Source organism: Kogia breviceps, chromosome 4, assembly GCF_026419965.1.
Source record: "Kogia breviceps isolate mKogBre1 chromosome 4, mKogBre1 haplotype 1, whole genome shotgun sequence".
Lineage (NCBI taxonomy): Eukaryota > Metazoa > Chordata > Mammalia > Artiodactyla > Physeteridae > Kogia > Kogia breviceps.
In genome coordinates, this window is record NC_081313.1 from 124,753,210 (window position 1) to 124,771,036 (window position 17,827).

General features: G+C 37.0%; 1 protein-coding gene across 1 annotated transcript; it reads left to right on the plus strand.

Annotated features, from left to right (window-relative positions):
- Positions 1-1,753: 1,753 nt before the first annotated feature.
- On the plus strand, positions 1,754-16,299 carry SPINK6 (serine peptidase inhibitor Kazal type 6). Its single transcript, XM_067033307.1, has 4 exons — positions 1,754-1,811; positions 4,606-4,664; positions 14,053-14,168; positions 16,254-16,299. Exons 1-4 carry the CDS (start codon positions 1,754-1,756, stop codon positions 16,297-16,299), a joined length of 279 nt encoding a protein of 92 aa, XP_066889408.1.
- Positions 16,300-17,827: the final 1,528 nt, after the last annotated feature.

Here is a 17,827-nt window from a genome sequence, read left to right on the forward strand (position 1 = left end):
CGTAAGTATTCTGTTCACAGAGAAGAAGAAAGAAATGGAGAAGGCAAAAGTGCAAGCACTGGGAGTGGAATGGGGAAGAGGAAGGGAGCACCATACCTAAAACCAAGACTCTGCAATGTTTCAAAGTTTCCAAGCACTGCCTTCAGGGAGGTGGATCTGAGATCTGTTCTCCCATCTTCTTGCTTGGCTGCCTCATGAATAAACCCCTTCTCTGCTGCAAACCTCAGCACCTCAGCATTTGGCTTGCTGTGCACTGGGTGAACCAAACCTGGTTTGGTTAACACTTGCCAGTCACATACTTTCCCTTCCCAATCCTATCTATACACCTCTCTCCTCTATCATTTAAGTTCAAGTCTTTAAAAATTGTCAGGGAAGCAATGAAAAGAAAATAATTCTCATTTTTATCACAGTCATGCTTCAGTTCTGAATAAATAGTAATATCTTGTTTGATTATCAAATTCAGTGAAATATAGTCACCATTTTCAAAAACAGAAAATTCAGCCTAAATATTGAGATGAATCAAAGTAAAATTCCTAAAAATATGTAACTTCCAAATGGAAAACAAATATCCTGAAATAAAAGGAATAACAGCTGAACTTTCTATATATTTTCTTAAAGTGACTGTTTTAAAAGGAAACCAATTATTTAGATATAAAACTTCTAAGTTAGTTATTTATACATTGTATTAATCACTTGTGTTTAAATTGGGCACATTTTTCATAGTCTTCCCATACTCTAAATTGTTATATTTTTCTTCATGGTATTTTTAGTAGCAGTTTATGATTTGAGACAGATTTTCTCACAGTTTATCACTATAACCACTGTGGGGTTTTTTGTTGTTGTTCCCTTAAAGAAAGGTTTGGCATCCCACTCTTTGACCTGTCTAGCAATTAAATTGGCCATGACGGTAGGATTCATCTAACTCTGTATGAAAAGTATATTTTCAAGGAGTCAAAACATAAAGAGTTTTATTATGACTACTTCTTTTACTTTTTGGAAAAAGGGGAAATATTAAATATTCTGCATTTCAAATACTCCTCAGTTCAGTAACTGTTAAAAATATGTTTTACAAATTAAAAAAAGATACATTGACTCCTTTGTTCATTTTGACTCAAAATTGAAAATCACTGGCATTTGATGACAGTCTTTTAAAAAATAACAATCAGATTTCTGCCCAGAAAATGATTTTGCTGATACAGTTCCGATGACAATGTAGACTACCTACCTCTTTCAGGTACACCTTGGATGACGTGGACTCTGAAAATCCAAGTTACACCCAAGATTACATTCCCCTGTGGTTACTCATCTGGATCACAGACATGTAGGACCTGTATGAAAGAGACACAGCACCAAGTGGGACTCCACCAATGAGCCAGTCATCCCTTTCATGCAGCAAAACCTTAGAGGGAAGAGCGAGGAGGATGTATTGGCTATTAGGAAAGCGCAGATTACCAGCAGAAAATGACATCCTCTAATAATAAGATCTAAAGTACGACTCATTCAATTGTCCTAATTTTTAAGATTGAGGGGAAGCATAAAGCATTTCTTTAAGTTGGTGACATGTTCCAATAAATGCCTATAAAGTACTGCCTATGGTTTTAGAATGTGAGTTTATAAAGAAGGTGGAGATTCCAGCTCCCTCCATCATGTCTATATATACATCTGAGTGTGTGTTTTAGAGCTCTGGGGAGTGTCTTGACAGAGAACCTGAGCTGGACAAAGCAGCCTTAACCTGAGTGAGCTAACTGGCACCATGAAAATATCAGGTGTCCTTCTGTCCCTCTCTCTGGCTCTCTTCTGCTTTTATTCAGGTGAGTTATGTCTTTTTTTTCCTTAAAATTAAAATCCAATACTTATACTAAACTGGAAATGACAAATGAATTTGTCTACCATATTTCAAAATCCTAACAATTTTTATATAAAAGACCAATTCTGAGAGATCATCATCATGGCTGTGATGATGAAAATGGTGATGGTAATAATTACAGAAATAACTTTCATTTGTTGAGCATATAATATATTCTAGGCATGTACTAAGGGCTTTTATGCATTATCTCCAATACACATAGCAAGGTATTCATATCCAAATTCCATATATAAGAAAACTGTGGCACAAACAGTTAAGAAAATTGCAAGGACCTGTAACTAGTAAGCAGAATTTGGAATTTGAATCCGGGTCTTTAGACATCACAGATGATGTCTGTTCCACAGAAATAGTATGGAGAATGGATACTTATTTTAAATATTAGCTTGACTTTTCAAGACAAGGGAAAGCTTTCCAGTCCTCATTATTCTTCTAATGAGGACTCAACTGAAATTGAAACAAGCAGAAAACAGGAAACTCAACTGGAGAATCCTTCAGAAAAAAGTTATTGAACCTTAGAATTCAGAAACATATATGCTATTGGTAAACTAAACAATTCTTCAAGTAGAGGAGTATCTTTGGCCACCTAAATGAGCAATAGTCATATATTCTATGAATTCAGATTGTTCAAAGGACAATTGTACTTCAGTTTGATGTTTTTCATCACATCATCATCTGTGTGAATGAACAGGGCCATTGCATCTATTTCTTTCCTTCTTTATTATTCTACTCTCTGCTATTGTAGCAGGCAAAATACACACTAGAGTCTCTGGACCCAAAACCTAGGCCCATCTCATCTACCAATGTCCTGTGTCAACTAGAGAAACAGCTCAACTCTCTGAGAGGTTCTCTCATTTTTAGAATCCTAGACATGAGACTGAGTCCTGGGACCTTCCAGGTCTGGTTTATCATTTTCTGTGACAAAAGTAGTTGAATTTTGCTGCTATTAGAAATTTAAATGCCCAAACATGTAAAAACAACAATTTTTCAATGACATTGAGCAGATGAAGAAGTCATTGTTCACGAGAAACTGGTCATATTTTCATAAACAAATCCATTCAGAAATATGAAAAAAAATGGATAAACGATTTCTGCGATATTATGTAGTAAGTTTGACTACTAAAGCCAAGTAACTCGAGTAAGTGGCTCAGTCAACTGCTCAGATGACATAAAAACAGATTTGACTATATTAAAATCTACTTGCAAAGACTGACTCAGAAATCAACTGATAATCCTCTCTTTGCTTCTCTTTAGAAAGGCTAATTGATCTATTTAATTGGACCTGGTTGACTAATACAAACAAATACTATCAATAATACTAAAACAGGGTCCTTGATAGACATGTTGGCATTTGGGAATGCATAGTGCCCAAGAGCCTTAACGCTGAGACCAAGAGAAATGAATTTCAGTCCTGGCATTTCCATTTTATAGCTGTGCGACCTTTCTGACTCTCATTTTCCTCATCTGTAAAATGGGAATATAAAAGGATTAGCCCTAAATAGGGAAGTAAATGAGAAAATGCATGTAAAGTGCTTAACATAGTGGATGGAACATATTAAGTGTTCAAAAATGTCTATTAATATTACTATTACTAAAGTTTTAATAACAAGAGTACTGGTTGGACTCAGGCATTGTTATTTAAGCTTGCTTCCACTTTGACATTTCATACATATAAGATGTCAGGCAAAATCTCTCCTCTTCTGATCAAAGATCTGTACAGCTGAGAAATGACTGAATATTGTAACAATGAGTCTTCTCTGGTTATAAAAATCACTTGGAGTGGTTACAGACCTATAGACTTCCAGACCGTATTTGGTCTTATATAATGGAATTTTTCAAATGGTTGTCCTGGGAATCTGTATTTTTAATAATCAGTCACATCATTGCAATAAGGTTGGTAATCACTACAGTAGATGAGCATTAACTTTTTTTCAAATTTAAAAGCTTTGTTCTCTCCTTATCAAAATTCAGCAGCTCATACCAGGATTGAAGCTAAGACTTTTATTATTTCAGGATTTTAAACTACTGCGCTAATTAGCCACAACCTAAAATCACGCATACAATTATAAATGTGCAAGACTGTATTTATGGACTTCTTCTCTTTCGGGAATGTAGAGAGATGTAGCAGGAAAAATTAGTCACAGCAAAGAAAATGAGTTTGTCCTTGCCAGTCTAAATTCGGGCCAAGTCTTTAAAGCTGAGAATAGAAAGCAGAAGAACAATTTACGGCTCAAAGAACAAACAACAAACCCAACCCCTTCCCTCAACTGCCTGTGACAAAGTCTTTGGGGAGGGACCAAAACCACTGAAATTTGGAATGGCAGAGTTAGAGGAAACTTTCCAATCCAACTTCTCCAAAGTGATGCCAGAAATAATAAAATCATTCCCACAGTAAATTAGTGACTGGGCCAAGACGGCAACATGAATCTCCAGATCCTTAGACTATTTCTCTCACCCCACCCAACCTCCAAGAAATATTACCTCATCACAGTCCATATCCACATGTCACTTTCCAAGTTTCTACTGTTCCCTAAGAGGAGAGCATGTGTAAAAGAAAATAACCAAGCCATGACTTGTTGAGATGGCCAAAAAAGAAAATAACCAAGCCATGACTTGTTGAGATGGCCAAAAAAGAAAATAACCAAGCCATGACTTGTTGAGATGGCCAAGAACCAAGAACAAGTATCATCCTAGGCTTGGGGATTTCCTAATTTTGCAAATCCCACTTTTTGCGTATTCAGAAATTACAGTGTTTGGATTTTATGCTTTTTTTTCAGGTGTCTTCAGTCAAGGAGTTCAGGTCAGTACATAATTTTATTTATCCTTCAGACCTGAGTGGTTCTTGGCTGGTACTCCCTGACCAAAGAGGTTGTCTATGGGTAAAAGAGCAAAGAAATGGACAAGTAGGCCAGATGAAGAAAACAGCAGAAGTACTTAGTTTTCTAACTACAATATCTTTATGAGAATACTGTTTTCAGTTTAAAAGAACCTAAACACCCACTCCCAGATTTTATTAAAGTAAAATGAATATAAATAAAAATAGAATGAACTTCTGTTAACATTCATGCTCTTCCACTGATTTCACTGTGTGATCTCAGGTAAGTTACTCAGATTTTCTGAGCTACAATTTCCACAGTTATAGAAAAGGGATATTATTATTTACCTCATAGAATTGGACTTAAAATACATAAACTATGTGGGAGCATTTGGTAAACTATGCATAGTTACAAAAACTATGAAAGGATTAGTTATTGATCAATAATTAACAGCCTTTGAAAGAGTTAGCATAAAGGTTACTATATTCTTTTTAGAAGTAAGGCAACCAAGTGTTGACAGAAAACTTCTTTAGTGCTTTGTACTGAGTATACACAAACTTATCAATAAAACTTAAATACAACTTGGGTTAAAAATTGGAATGGGCACAAATTATCTTTATTGTTTGGCTGATTTTTTCCAAATTAATTCACCAACATTTTTCCAGTTTTCTTGTTCTAACTATCAAAAAGGCAACATAAATTAGGTATTTGCTCTGCCAGTCACATGCCATGTCCATACTGAACATTAATACTTGACTTGGCACTGGTTGTTGTTTGCCTTGCTGTGCTCAAGAAACCTTGGCATCAAAAGTTTGCAGACACTACACTACTGCCCACTACTTGGAGTTGGCAAAGAAGTTGAAAAATATTTTCCAACCCTAATATACCTACTACATTGCATAAGACTTTTTTTTTCAAATTTTAGCATCTCAGAAATTGGAATGTATCTTACAATGAAAGACACCTTACAATTAATTGCCTCTGTGTGTGTGTGCATGCACCTGTGTGTGTCTAATGCATGCACACATGTGTTTGTACTTGTATACATAATTGTACATTTTAAAATTGATTTCTTATGTTTAAATACATATGGTAGCACAGCCTATGCTAAATATCCAAACAAAGAAACATGAAAAGGACATGAGATCCAGCCAATACATTTTATATCCCATTAAGTAGTAAAATATGATTAAGACCATTACACATAGGTTTTTAAAATATGGAATTTAATCCTGATTTTCTCATTAGCACAAAAGTCACTTCCCTTCTTTGGGCTCTCATTTCCCAGACTGTTAATGTTTCCCAGATTTTTAGTGGTTCCTAAAGTTCATTTAAAATAATCTATCTGCTTGCTTTAGGATCTCTGGGGATGATTACTAAATATTAATATGTAGCTCCTCAGGAACCATGCCAGGCTTACTGAATAATAATCCCAGGTGGGAGGTTTTGAATCTGCTTTCTAAGAATCTAGTGCTGGGATGCACTGACTTTGGAGTGCTCAAGTATGTTGGAGACTATATAGATGAGCTCCAATTTGAAAACTTCCTGCCTGTGTAATTTGAAGGATGTCTCTTTCCCTTCTCATTGGCTTTGTTTCCAACATCTCTAAAATGAAGAGTTAGATTTAATGATCTTTAAAGCCCCTTCTGGCTTAGGTATCTGAATCAGTCTGAACCAAGCATGCCTTGCAAAGACTGCTGTCTCTTTTCCATTCAAATATAAAGGGCAGGGGCTTCCCTGGTGGCGCAGTGGTTAAGAATCCACTTGCCAATGCAGAGGACATGGGTTCGAGCCCTGGTCCGGGAAGATCCCACATGCCGCGGAGAAACTAAGCCCGTGCGCCACAACTACTGAGCCTGCGCTCTACAGCCCACAAGCCAACTACTGAAGCCCACATGCCTAGACCCCGTGCTCCACAGCAGGCGAAGCCACTGTAATGAGAAGCCAGCTCACTGCGACGAAGAGTAGCCCCTGCTCGCCGCAACTAGAGAAAGCCCACACGCAGCAACGAAGAACCAACGCAGCCATAAATAAATAAATAAATAAATACACAAATATAAAGTGCAAAGAGGGTACCACCTTTAGGATGACATCAAGGCTACCCCTTCTCTTCTGCATGCCTGGAAAGAGGCTGACAGTCCCAAAGCCAGGCAGAAAAAGTTGAAACTAACCTTAGAAGCATGCCTGCCCAAGTTTGATCCAGCCAAGACAAAAGGAAGAATGACTTTTTCCAACACTCAAGTCAATCTATTCATGCCAAGAAGTCTCTTCATTACGAAGCATCTGATGGGAGATTACAGCTAGCAGTCTAAATTAGAGACTTGTAAAAGTTTCTCATTCTTTCAAAAATATTATTTGAGCTAAACAAAAAGCATGTTCTGAGACTTTTGGAATTCATGGTCCTACAAATTCATGGTCATTTCCCTGATAATGTAAATGACTAATATGCTACCAACTCCAAGTAGGAACATTAAATAACATAATAATAAAATAAAAATAACTTAAAAACTACAATTTACCATCACCACCCTTCATTACAGAAACTGTAGTATAATAACAAATGCTTGAAAGTCATAATCTCAGAATAAGGATAGTCCTTTAACCTGGATAAATTTTGCTTACAATATGTTTATTTTTCTTATTTCCCCTACCAGGCTGTGTATTTGGGAACCATATACTTAAAGAGATGTTTAAATGAATATTTCTGATTGGAATTAACAAACCTCTCAAAAACAATAATCGGTAACCATTTTCTTACAATGATTTTGGGGATATCTAAGTTCAGTTTTATTTGTATTTTAAGATAAATAAATGGTAAATTTTAATAGTAAAACAATGCTCCATGACTAGAATATGTTTGGGGCTGTTCATTTTTCCTAATTCGCTTGAATTCACTTATAATTAATATACTGACAGAATACCTAAATACAATTTGGAGATGTTAACCAGCCTCTACAACTTAACTACAGAGTAAAACTGAAGCCTCAGAAAGAGGACCTTGCTGAGTCAAGTTTACCAACAGCAGTAAAGCTATGCAGTCAACAACTCAGGACCCCTGACTCCATACTGAGTGAGCTTCCACAGCTCCATGCTACCTATAACCAGCAACAGAAAGCCATCGTGCAGTTCATGGGAATGTTCTCTGAGCAGTACAATTGTCTAACAAATACACAACAGTGTTCACTAGCCTCATGTCTTAAACAAAGAAGTAATTAAAACAATAGTTTCAAGTAAGATAACCTGTCTCCACATGTTGAAGGAATTCTGAAACTTGAAAGAAATGGAGGAAAAGACAGCAGAACTGACTGCATTGGCTCAGGTCAGAAATGTTGAGGGTGGGTATAGGTAGTAAATTTGGAATTAGTGAAGATGCTTAAGATAAAGAAATACATGAAAGACAACACTTGCAAGGGGATAGAAATGGTGATGTTTTAATCTGAGGGTAGGCTGAGGAATCTGAAGAATGGTGCTGTTACGAAAAATGGAAAAATTAGAATGTAAAACTAGTTTGGAGGGAAAAATAAAGAGTTATATTTTGGTCATAAATGAATATTAAGTATGAATCAGATTGTTGACTAAAGGTATCTTGTACATTTCTGACAAACAGAAATTGGAGTTAGAGATTCTGATGAAGACTGAAGAAAAAAAAGTCTAGGACTCATTAGCATCATCTGGGAAAACATGTTCTCAGAGAAAATCAAGTGTATAAAATTTTCTTGAAAATGAACATGAATACTCAGGAGGAAACTAGAAAAGACAACAAAAAGGATAGAGAAGAAATAGCTGGAGAACTGGAGTACTGACATATACAGAAATCAGGAAAGACTTTTGAAATGATGGGAGTGGTCAAGAGTAGCACATATAAAGAAATCATGAACATTTTATAAATAGCCAATGGATGTACCTTGAAAGATGTCATTTTTTTAGACCAGTTTTGGTAGCATGGAAGGAGCGTGAAAACTGGGAAAGTAGAAGCCAAGTCAGGGAGGGGTTAGGAAAATTGGTACAATAAAGAAAGGGATTGATTTAACCACATAGGTAGTAAAGGGAAGAAGAAATGAAGTCCTACATCCTAGGGAAGTGTGTGTGTCTGCAAATTTTCTTTGGCTTTATTTATAGAATTAAAATATTAAACTAAAATATCAATAATGCTGACTCTTTAGTTGATTTAGTGACCATATAAACTCACTTCACACCCAAGTTAAATGATTTTGTAGTCACTGTTAGCAAAGATGACTAATTTGGGTAACAAAAATGTCACTGCATTCCAAAATATTTTAGCAGGCACAGTTCTTTGAAGAACCATAAGAGGTCAGGCTGATTCTAAACACTGGCACCCAATGCCTGGAAGTAGTATCTGAAAGCTGGACTATCTAAGGAAATAAATGGAGGCACTTGTTAAATTCAACACCAATCTAAAATTTTTTAAAAACTGTTTTAAGCTAAGTAAAGTAGGGTAAGAAATAATGGGCTCAAAAATTCTAGAACGTGATATGATTTACATTATTAGTACTTATAATAGTAATCTTATACATGACACGACACTTTACAAAGTGTTTTCATAGGATTTATCATTACAACAATCCTAGAAAACAGGCATTACCGGCCCCTTGCTAAAGATGAAGAAATTTAAACTCAGCAACAGAGTGAACAAAATAATGCAGTTAATAAGTGAGAGAAACAGAATTCAGATTTAGGTGAGTCTAATCCCATCTTCAGGATAATCCCCTAGAATTACAGAGTATTAGGGCATTTTAAGTAGCGGGCGTAGGGGTTGTCTTTCAGCTCTCCTAGGTCTCCCAAATGCCTCATGGAGGACACTTTAAAGGAGAAAAGATAACCCTATTGTCACCCTTTGTCTAGACCTGCTTCAACTTGGACTGAGAAGCCAATTGCTTGGATTCCGTTTAAAGGAGTCTAAAATAAAAACACAAAAGAGCAGAGAAAATTTAAGCAGAGGAATGACACGACACTCCAAAATCAGCCACTTCTTTTTGTTTCTACGAGATGTGGGCTCTTTCTAGGCTCAACTCTGATATTCTCTGCCTCACTCTTTGCCTCACAAAAGGGGTTTCTGGCTGGCTCTACAAAGGCATTCTTAACCTTCTCCAACCTCTGGGGCTCTCGGAGAATGGTCCTTTTTTGCCCCCCAGTCACCAAGCTAAACATTTTCACACAATGAGTGAAGTGGATCCTTTTGACATAAAGGAGGAAGCATTTGGGCAAAAGATGTTCTCCCACCCAACTGCTGAACTAAGGACCTAGCTTTATTTAAGCTACTCCACCGGAAGAAGTCACAGCTAAAGCTTGGTTTATCAAAGCTGGAGCATCATTAGAGTTTAGTCTGACGGTACTTAGCACGTGCTATGAGTTACAGAGCCTTTCAGAATGTGTTGAGAGATAGGGCAGGCCTACAATGAGCAGCTTATTTTCTACACCCCTCCTCCAGGACTATTTCAAATATTCCACACTGACTTTCTACAACTCTCAGGTGACCACATTTGATCCTTATAAAAACCCTGGGAATGAGACATGGATGGCAGCTGTGTTTTCTGGTTTGGGGGTTTCTTGAATTTTTTGGTTAAGAAAATTGAGATGCAGATATTGAGTACTTTGTCCAAGATAACACAACTGGCCAACGGCAAATGGCAGAACAAGTTCTATAATATGATTCCTGAGCTTACTTCAGGGATCATAAAAGGCCACTGCAATTTACAGGTATGTAGGTTTGTATCTATGTTAAGGAGGTTTGTTCATATACCATTTGGTTGATTAGGTTTTATTCGCTGAAATCTTTTGCATTTCCTAGTCTCATTCCCACGGGGCAGTGGAAGCGGCAAGTGGGTTTGGGGAGGCAGCAGGGTTCTAGAAATTCTCAAAGCGAAGACCCTCCCCAAGTGCCACTTCCACAACTGCTTTCTAAAGGACAAAAGGCACTGCATCACAAGATGAGAGGGCCGGCTGCCAGGGAAAGGTGGCTTAAGGAGGCGTCTCTTCATGTAAGAGACTTTTTTCTTTTCCTTACCTGCCCTGAGAGGTCACCTCCGGTATCTTCCCCATAAGCGTCTTTGCCGTAAACATCTTTGCCCCGGGTGTTTTAGCCATGGGTAACTAATTAGCCGTAAGGCAATTTTGCCGTAAAAGATAAACTAACAGGTTGATCGTTCGGGTTGATGATTTGGTTTCCACGGGTAGACAGTTTGGTTTCATTTATCCATTGATTCAGTATTCCAATTTTTATATTACATAAATCTTAGCCCTCATAATAGTCTAGACGGTGAGGAGCACAGTGGCAGTCTTAAAATAGTGGATGATAAAAACTACACATATGGACTTGATAGAAAACATGGTGATAATACTTATTTGACAATATACCAGGAACAAACAACAGTGTAGAAGCTTTCACAAGGCAATTTAAAGCTTAGTTACAAATGTGCATCCTAGTATTTGGAAAACAATACCTCTGTTAACGAAGGCAGGTATTTTAGCAAAAAAGAAACAGTGCGATGCCAAACGAGGAGACGAATCAAGCAAAAAAAGATATAATACTATGAACTAAAGATGTTGATGGCAAATGCTTAGGTACAACCCACAAAATTAAATTAGGTATTTGTGCAATATGGCCCTGAATTTGCACGCATTTTAAACGAATTCAAACATGCTGTATTTTGCAATAGTCTTTAATTTTGCTATGAAAAATAAATTCATTATATCCTCATGAATGTCCCTCTTTTATTTTTAGTAATTTTATCTTTTACAGCAAAATTGCCTTACGGTCAACTAGCTATCAGTGAAAGTGTTTGTGGCAAAAATGCTTGTGGCAAAGATGCTTACAGAAAATAAATTTATCGTGAAAATATTTACCTAGAACCTGTAGAGACACACATATCTCTGACTGAGATGCCCTCTTCTCAGCTTCCACATTGCCTCTATTTGTCCCACTACGGCATTTATGACATGTTGTGCTGAAATTACCTGTTTCCCTAATGCAGATAAGATGGTGAGCTTATTGAGATATTTATAACCGCTTCCTCTTTGTATCACTAGCACCCAGAACTGTGTTTTCAAAATACTATCAATAATTACCCATTAGCTCTTTGTGAAATAAAGGAAAATATCTATGATGATTCTGTGGTTTAAAGAATTTTCTTGACTCAAGCACACAATTGCAAATGTGTATATTAATGACATAAATACAAAATGCATTAGCTTTTGAAAAAAATACATTCTATGGTTTATAATATCCTAAAGATTTTCCAGCTTTTATTTTCTGTTTGGAGACCTAAAGAAAAGATTACTCTCCTGGAAGTGGTATGAGAGGATGGAGTTATCTTAAAGAGCAGAGGAGAGAGTGGGCCTGTAGGTAGGACTGTAAGAAGCCTAGGTATCTCCTATTTGACCGTGCGCTAAGAAAATCTCTGGTTAGCACCATACTACCCAATCTTAATAGTATAAGATGCCAAATTTCAACAGAAAGTGTATATTTAAGAGTCTCAGGTACCTTAAATCTGATATATGTGATAATATTTTTAAACTCAGTTGTATAGCTCTTTTGCTGGGCATTTTCTCATGCAAACCTTCAGAGGGCTTTATCAGTAATGATGGTTTGCTAATACTTTAAACAAATGGTTCCTCTCACCTCTGCCCATACAGTCCCCTAATAAGGTATTTTAATAAAGCCTACGTGGCCTGACTATAAGCATGGTCAAGGGTATACCATGACAGTTGGTCATTATTTCTCTCTATGAGTATGTGATGGAAATCAACCATAGTATACTGTTGGAAATTCTGGGTCAGCTATGAGGAGTATGTTCAAGCACTGGTCTCAATGCTTCTGGTTGTGTGGCACTGGTAAGCCACTTAATTTCCTGAAGATCAATTATACATATTGGCTAGGGCTTCCCTGGTGGCACAGTGGTTTGGAATCCGCCTCCCAATGCAGGGGACATGGGTTTGAGCCCTGGTCCAGGAAGATCCCACATTGCCGCGGAGCAACTGGGCCTGTGCGTCACAACTACTGAGCCTGTGCTCTAGAGCCCACAAGCCACAACTGCTGAGCCCACGTGAGACAACTACTGAGGCCTGCACGCCTAGAGCTCTTGCTCTGCAACAAGAGAAGCCACCACAATGAGAAGCCCGTGCACCGCAACGAAGAGTAGCCCCCACTCGCTGCAACTAGAGAAAGCCCATGTGCAGCAACGAAGACCCAATGCAGCGAAAAATAAATAAATAATTTTTTAAAAAAATTATACATATTAGCTAATATGTATAATTTTGTTCAGTGTGCGTCTCAGGGTTACTGTGAGACCACTGAATTGATCCATATGAGAATAGCTTGGCGATTATGAAGCAATTAATAAACATAAGGGGCTTCCCTGGTGGCGCAGTGGTTGAGAATCTGCCTGCCAATGCAGGGGACACGGGTTCGTGCCCCGGTCCGGGAAGATCCCACATGCCGCGGAGCGGCTGGGCCCGTGAGACATGGCCGCTGAGCCTGCGCGTCCGGAACCTGTGCTCCGCAACGGGAGAGGCCACAACAGTGAGAGGCCCGCATACCACAAAAAACAAACAAACAAACAAAGACAGTATTATTTTAATGGAACTGTGATGGGATAAAGTATGGTCCCTCTATTCATGTTTAAATGTCACTTCATTCAACATAGCTGCCATCTGAAGGAGTTCAGTTCTACCTACTTCATATTGCCTGTACCCTGGAATAAAATGGCTCAAATATTATCTGCATGCCAGATATTGACTCAACTGACACTGAATTGAAAAGAATCTTAAAACTTCAGACTAGTTCTGAGAGACCACTAGAACCGAGGGGATATATTAGTAGCATAAGCTCTATCATTCCTTCTATAAAGCCCTTGATGATATTAATCTGTCATAGCGTGTGTTCTCACCAAGGCTTGATGCAACCTCAGAATCCTTCAAAACAGAGCAGTTTAGGGTAGCCATTACTCAGTTTTTGTAGTAGGCACCAAAGTTCAAATTCTACAAACAGACTCTGGGACAGAGTAAATTAACATAATGACATTGGAATTTTGTTTTCAAGAGTTAATAAAAAGTCATACCTATAGCATTTGCCTTACTTCTTCTGTAAAAAGTAAACATCTGCCTTACATCATTATCTTACTCCTGAATACAATAATTATAACCATGTATTTCCTATTTCTTAAAAAGTCTTAATTATGTTTAATATATTCTAGTTAGAAAAGGAAAGTGATTTTCTATTTCAGGAAACTTTACATCACAACTACATACACTACTATAGATAATTCTAAGTTTGCTGTCCAAAGCCTCTGTTCTGAGGGACAGTCCCTTAGACAGAATGCACTAATATCAATGTCAGTGTGTTTACTTTGCTAGATTGACTGTGGTGAGTTCCAGGACCCCAATGTCCACTGCACTCGAGAATCTGATCCCCACTGTGGTTCTGATGGCCAGACATATGGCAATAAATGTACCTTCTGTAAGGCAGTGGTGTAAGTATCATACCAAAACTTCCTTGCAAACACAAACTTCCAGAATAAGACTATGACACTTTCCTTGAGATATTCTAGAAAGTTCTACTCATACCCACCCATAGAAACTGAAGAAATAAGCTGAAGGCAAATGGGTTGAAAACATATGGGTCTGTGACACAAATGAACCTATCTATGAAAGAGAAATAGAATCACAGACATAGAGAATAGACTGGTGGTTGCCAAGGGGGAGGGGGTGGGAGAGGTTTGGATTGGGAGTTTGGGATTAGCACATGCAAACTAGTATATATAGAATGGATAAACAACAAGGTCCTACTGTATAGCACAGGGAACTCTAGTCAGTATCCTGTGATAAACCATAATTAAAAAGAATATGAAAAAGAATGTATGTATAACTGAGTCACTTTGCTGTACAGCAGTAATTAACACAACACTGTAAATCAACTATACTTCAATTAAAAATTTTTTTAAAAAAAGAAAACATATGGGTCAAAAACAAACCAAAAAAATTATTTAAGTTATTTGAAAACATAAACAGTTAGTTTACTTTGCTATTATTAAATTTGACTCAGGAAAATTATTTTAAAAATTTATACATCTTTAAGAATTTTGACACAGTTTCTTATTTTTTCCTTTATTTCTAATTAAAATTTCAATAATTTTCATTCAGTTATGTTTGTTGTTATTATTAATAATTTTGGAAAAGATGAAAGAAATTTTTTAAAGTGCAGTCAAGTTTGAAAATTCATCAAAATCAAAAACATAGGGCTTCCCTGGTGGTGCAGTGGTCGAGAATCCGCCTGCCAATGCAGGCGACACGGGTTCGTGCCCTGGTCCGGGAGGATCCCACATGCCGCAGAGCGGCTGGGCCCGTGAGCCATGGCCGCTGGGCCTGCGCATCTGGAGCCTGTGCTCCGCAGTGGGAGAGGCCACAACAGTGAGAGGCCCGCGTACCACAAAAAAAAAAAAAAAAAAGAAAAGAAAAACTTGTGAGAAAATTTATCAAGAAAATTATTACTTTATCCAAATTACTTTCAGACATTTTATTTTATCACAAATTATATGTTGTTAAGGCACCAAGTCCCATTCATTCTTCTCTTTTAGTCTGATGAAAAGAGCCTTTCAATAAAGAATAGAGGAGAGGATTATCCCTTATTATCCAGACATTCAAACTTTACAGATAGTATACTAGGAAGATCCTATCAAGGGCCAATATTTATTGAATTTACATGTTTATAAGAAAGAACAGGTGCTGTAGATTTCAGCCAATTGACTGTGAGATTCCTGATTAAATATAATTTATAATTAATAAAAATTTATTCAATCATTCAATCAATCTTTTGGTTTGATTGCTCTAAAAGCAAGGGGGTTTAACCCAGATAAAATTTACCTCACTTCCTCTATCATTGTCATCATTTTCTTGTATTAGAGTTTCTTCTATGAATGCCTTAATTTCCCTCAATTTAGCCATAAAATTCCTAAGCACAAGGATTATATAAATCCCTATCAATAATAACAGGGCTAAATACATAGAATGATATAAATAAATATCGAATCAATGCATAGTACATGTGTGCCTATGTTTCTATACAACATATCTGAAAAATCAATACCAAAATCTTCCCAGGAGAAGTGCAGTAAGGTGAGATTTGATTTAATGGTCCCATATGGCTGAGAAGGCCTGAATATATGTCTGCTATAAAATGCCAAATGCCTGAATATTTGGTTCAACTTCTTATATCTTCTATCAGGTTAGAACTATGACAGTATAGTCTCCTTGCCATTATATCTCCTGTCACTTTTACCTTTTCTAGTTGTATACATATTTACTCTCAGATAATGAACAGTTAAAACCAAAAAGTCTAAACCCTAGTAAAACTCTGAAGTTTGTTAAGGTTCAGGCTTTCTGCAATTAGGCAGATGTTACCTCTGAGTGCATTTAAATAACCCCTGACTAATCATAGACATGGATACCTGTAAAGCAAATGATTACATGGACTATGTCAGAGTTAAACCTTTTTCCAACCTCTGTGAGGGATACTAATGATATTGCACTGAGCATACATTTGTCTTTCTTTTTTGTAGGAAAAGTGGTGGGAAGCTCAACCTAAAGCACCATGGGAAATGCTGAATCAGAACAAGCGTTTTCTGCTGACTTGCCAGCTCCCTCATCCTTCTTTTCTTGCCTCTGCTCTTACTTTTCTCTAGTGAATCCTTTCAATTTATAAAGACACACCTTCTACTCTACCTTGAGCTTGGGGAGTTCAATATCTATTTCCCTTGATTCGCTTGTCAATAAAGTAAATTCTGTACAAGTACTGCTTGTGTTTTTACTTTGTGATCAAGAAAACATACAGATACAATACGGAATACTGACCTGGAATAAACCTGGATAAAAAGACCTGTTTTTCTGATCAAAATCAACCATGCAGTCACTGTGGGATCTTAGGAAAATCCCTTCTCCCTCTCTTATTCTTGGAATTTCAATGTGAATAATGAAGGATTTTTAACAAAATGACCATATGTTTATAATTATTTTACAATATCTACCATTTCAGTCTTAGATCATGAATTATAGGTTCTTCACAATTTCAGGAAGAGTATTTTATATAAAAATAAAACATCCTCCCTGGACCATAGTTTTCTTATCTCTGTGGAATGATGGATTACATTACTACGTAGACATTACATAAAGACATGCTTTATTTGGTTTCCCAGCAACATCGAAAGGTCTAACAGTTAGAAAGAAGTGGATATATATTCAATGAATAATGAATAGATACAAAGTTTCTAAAAGTATGCACATTAAAGAATGTAGTTAATTGATCTTAATCATGGAATGAGAGAACTGGATGAAATGTGAGAAATCTTAAGGCCCAGAGAAAGCTTACTTATACTGCCAAAGAAAAAAGCTCCAGTTAATAGAAAAGTCAAAGTTAAAACATAGCTCTTTTGATAATTAGCTCAGTCTCCATGTAGCTGGCTCAATCCTAGGTAAACAAATTGAATATACAAATATCTCATTCTTAGCCATCCAGTTGGAAGTATTGAAAAATCTCCCTTTGAGTACTCTAATTCAGTAAAGCATGTATTTACAAACAACCTCTTCCTGGGTGAACTCACACAGAAGACCTCTCTAGATGCATTTTCTAGGTGATCATCCTTCTGCCAGCAAACTTTCTCCGTGCTTAGAATACAGTGATGGACAGGGGTGAGAAAGGAAAAAAAAAAATCCCTATCTTAATGAAGTTTACATTCCAGGAAGGGGAATAGACAAAAAAAACCAACCAAACAAACAAACAAACAAAAAACATAATAATAACACAGTAATACTTAAGGCCAATTGCAATTCTAAGTCAGATGGTTAGAAGAGTCCTAACTAGGAAGACATGGAGATGAGGGAGTTAGCCAAAAAACTTCTTGTAGAACAGCAAATAAAGAAGCTAGAACACAGTCCTTAAGGCTGAAGCACACCTGATTTGTTCAAGGTTCAGCAAGGAAGCCATGGTGATTGAAGAGGAGTGAGTGTGTGGGCAAATTACAGGTGATAATGTCAGAGAGGCATGAGCCCAAATCATGAAAGATTTTGTAGTCATTGTTAAGATTTTTTCTTTTATTCTTATGTATAAAAGTGTCTTGGGCTTCCCTGGTGGCGCAGT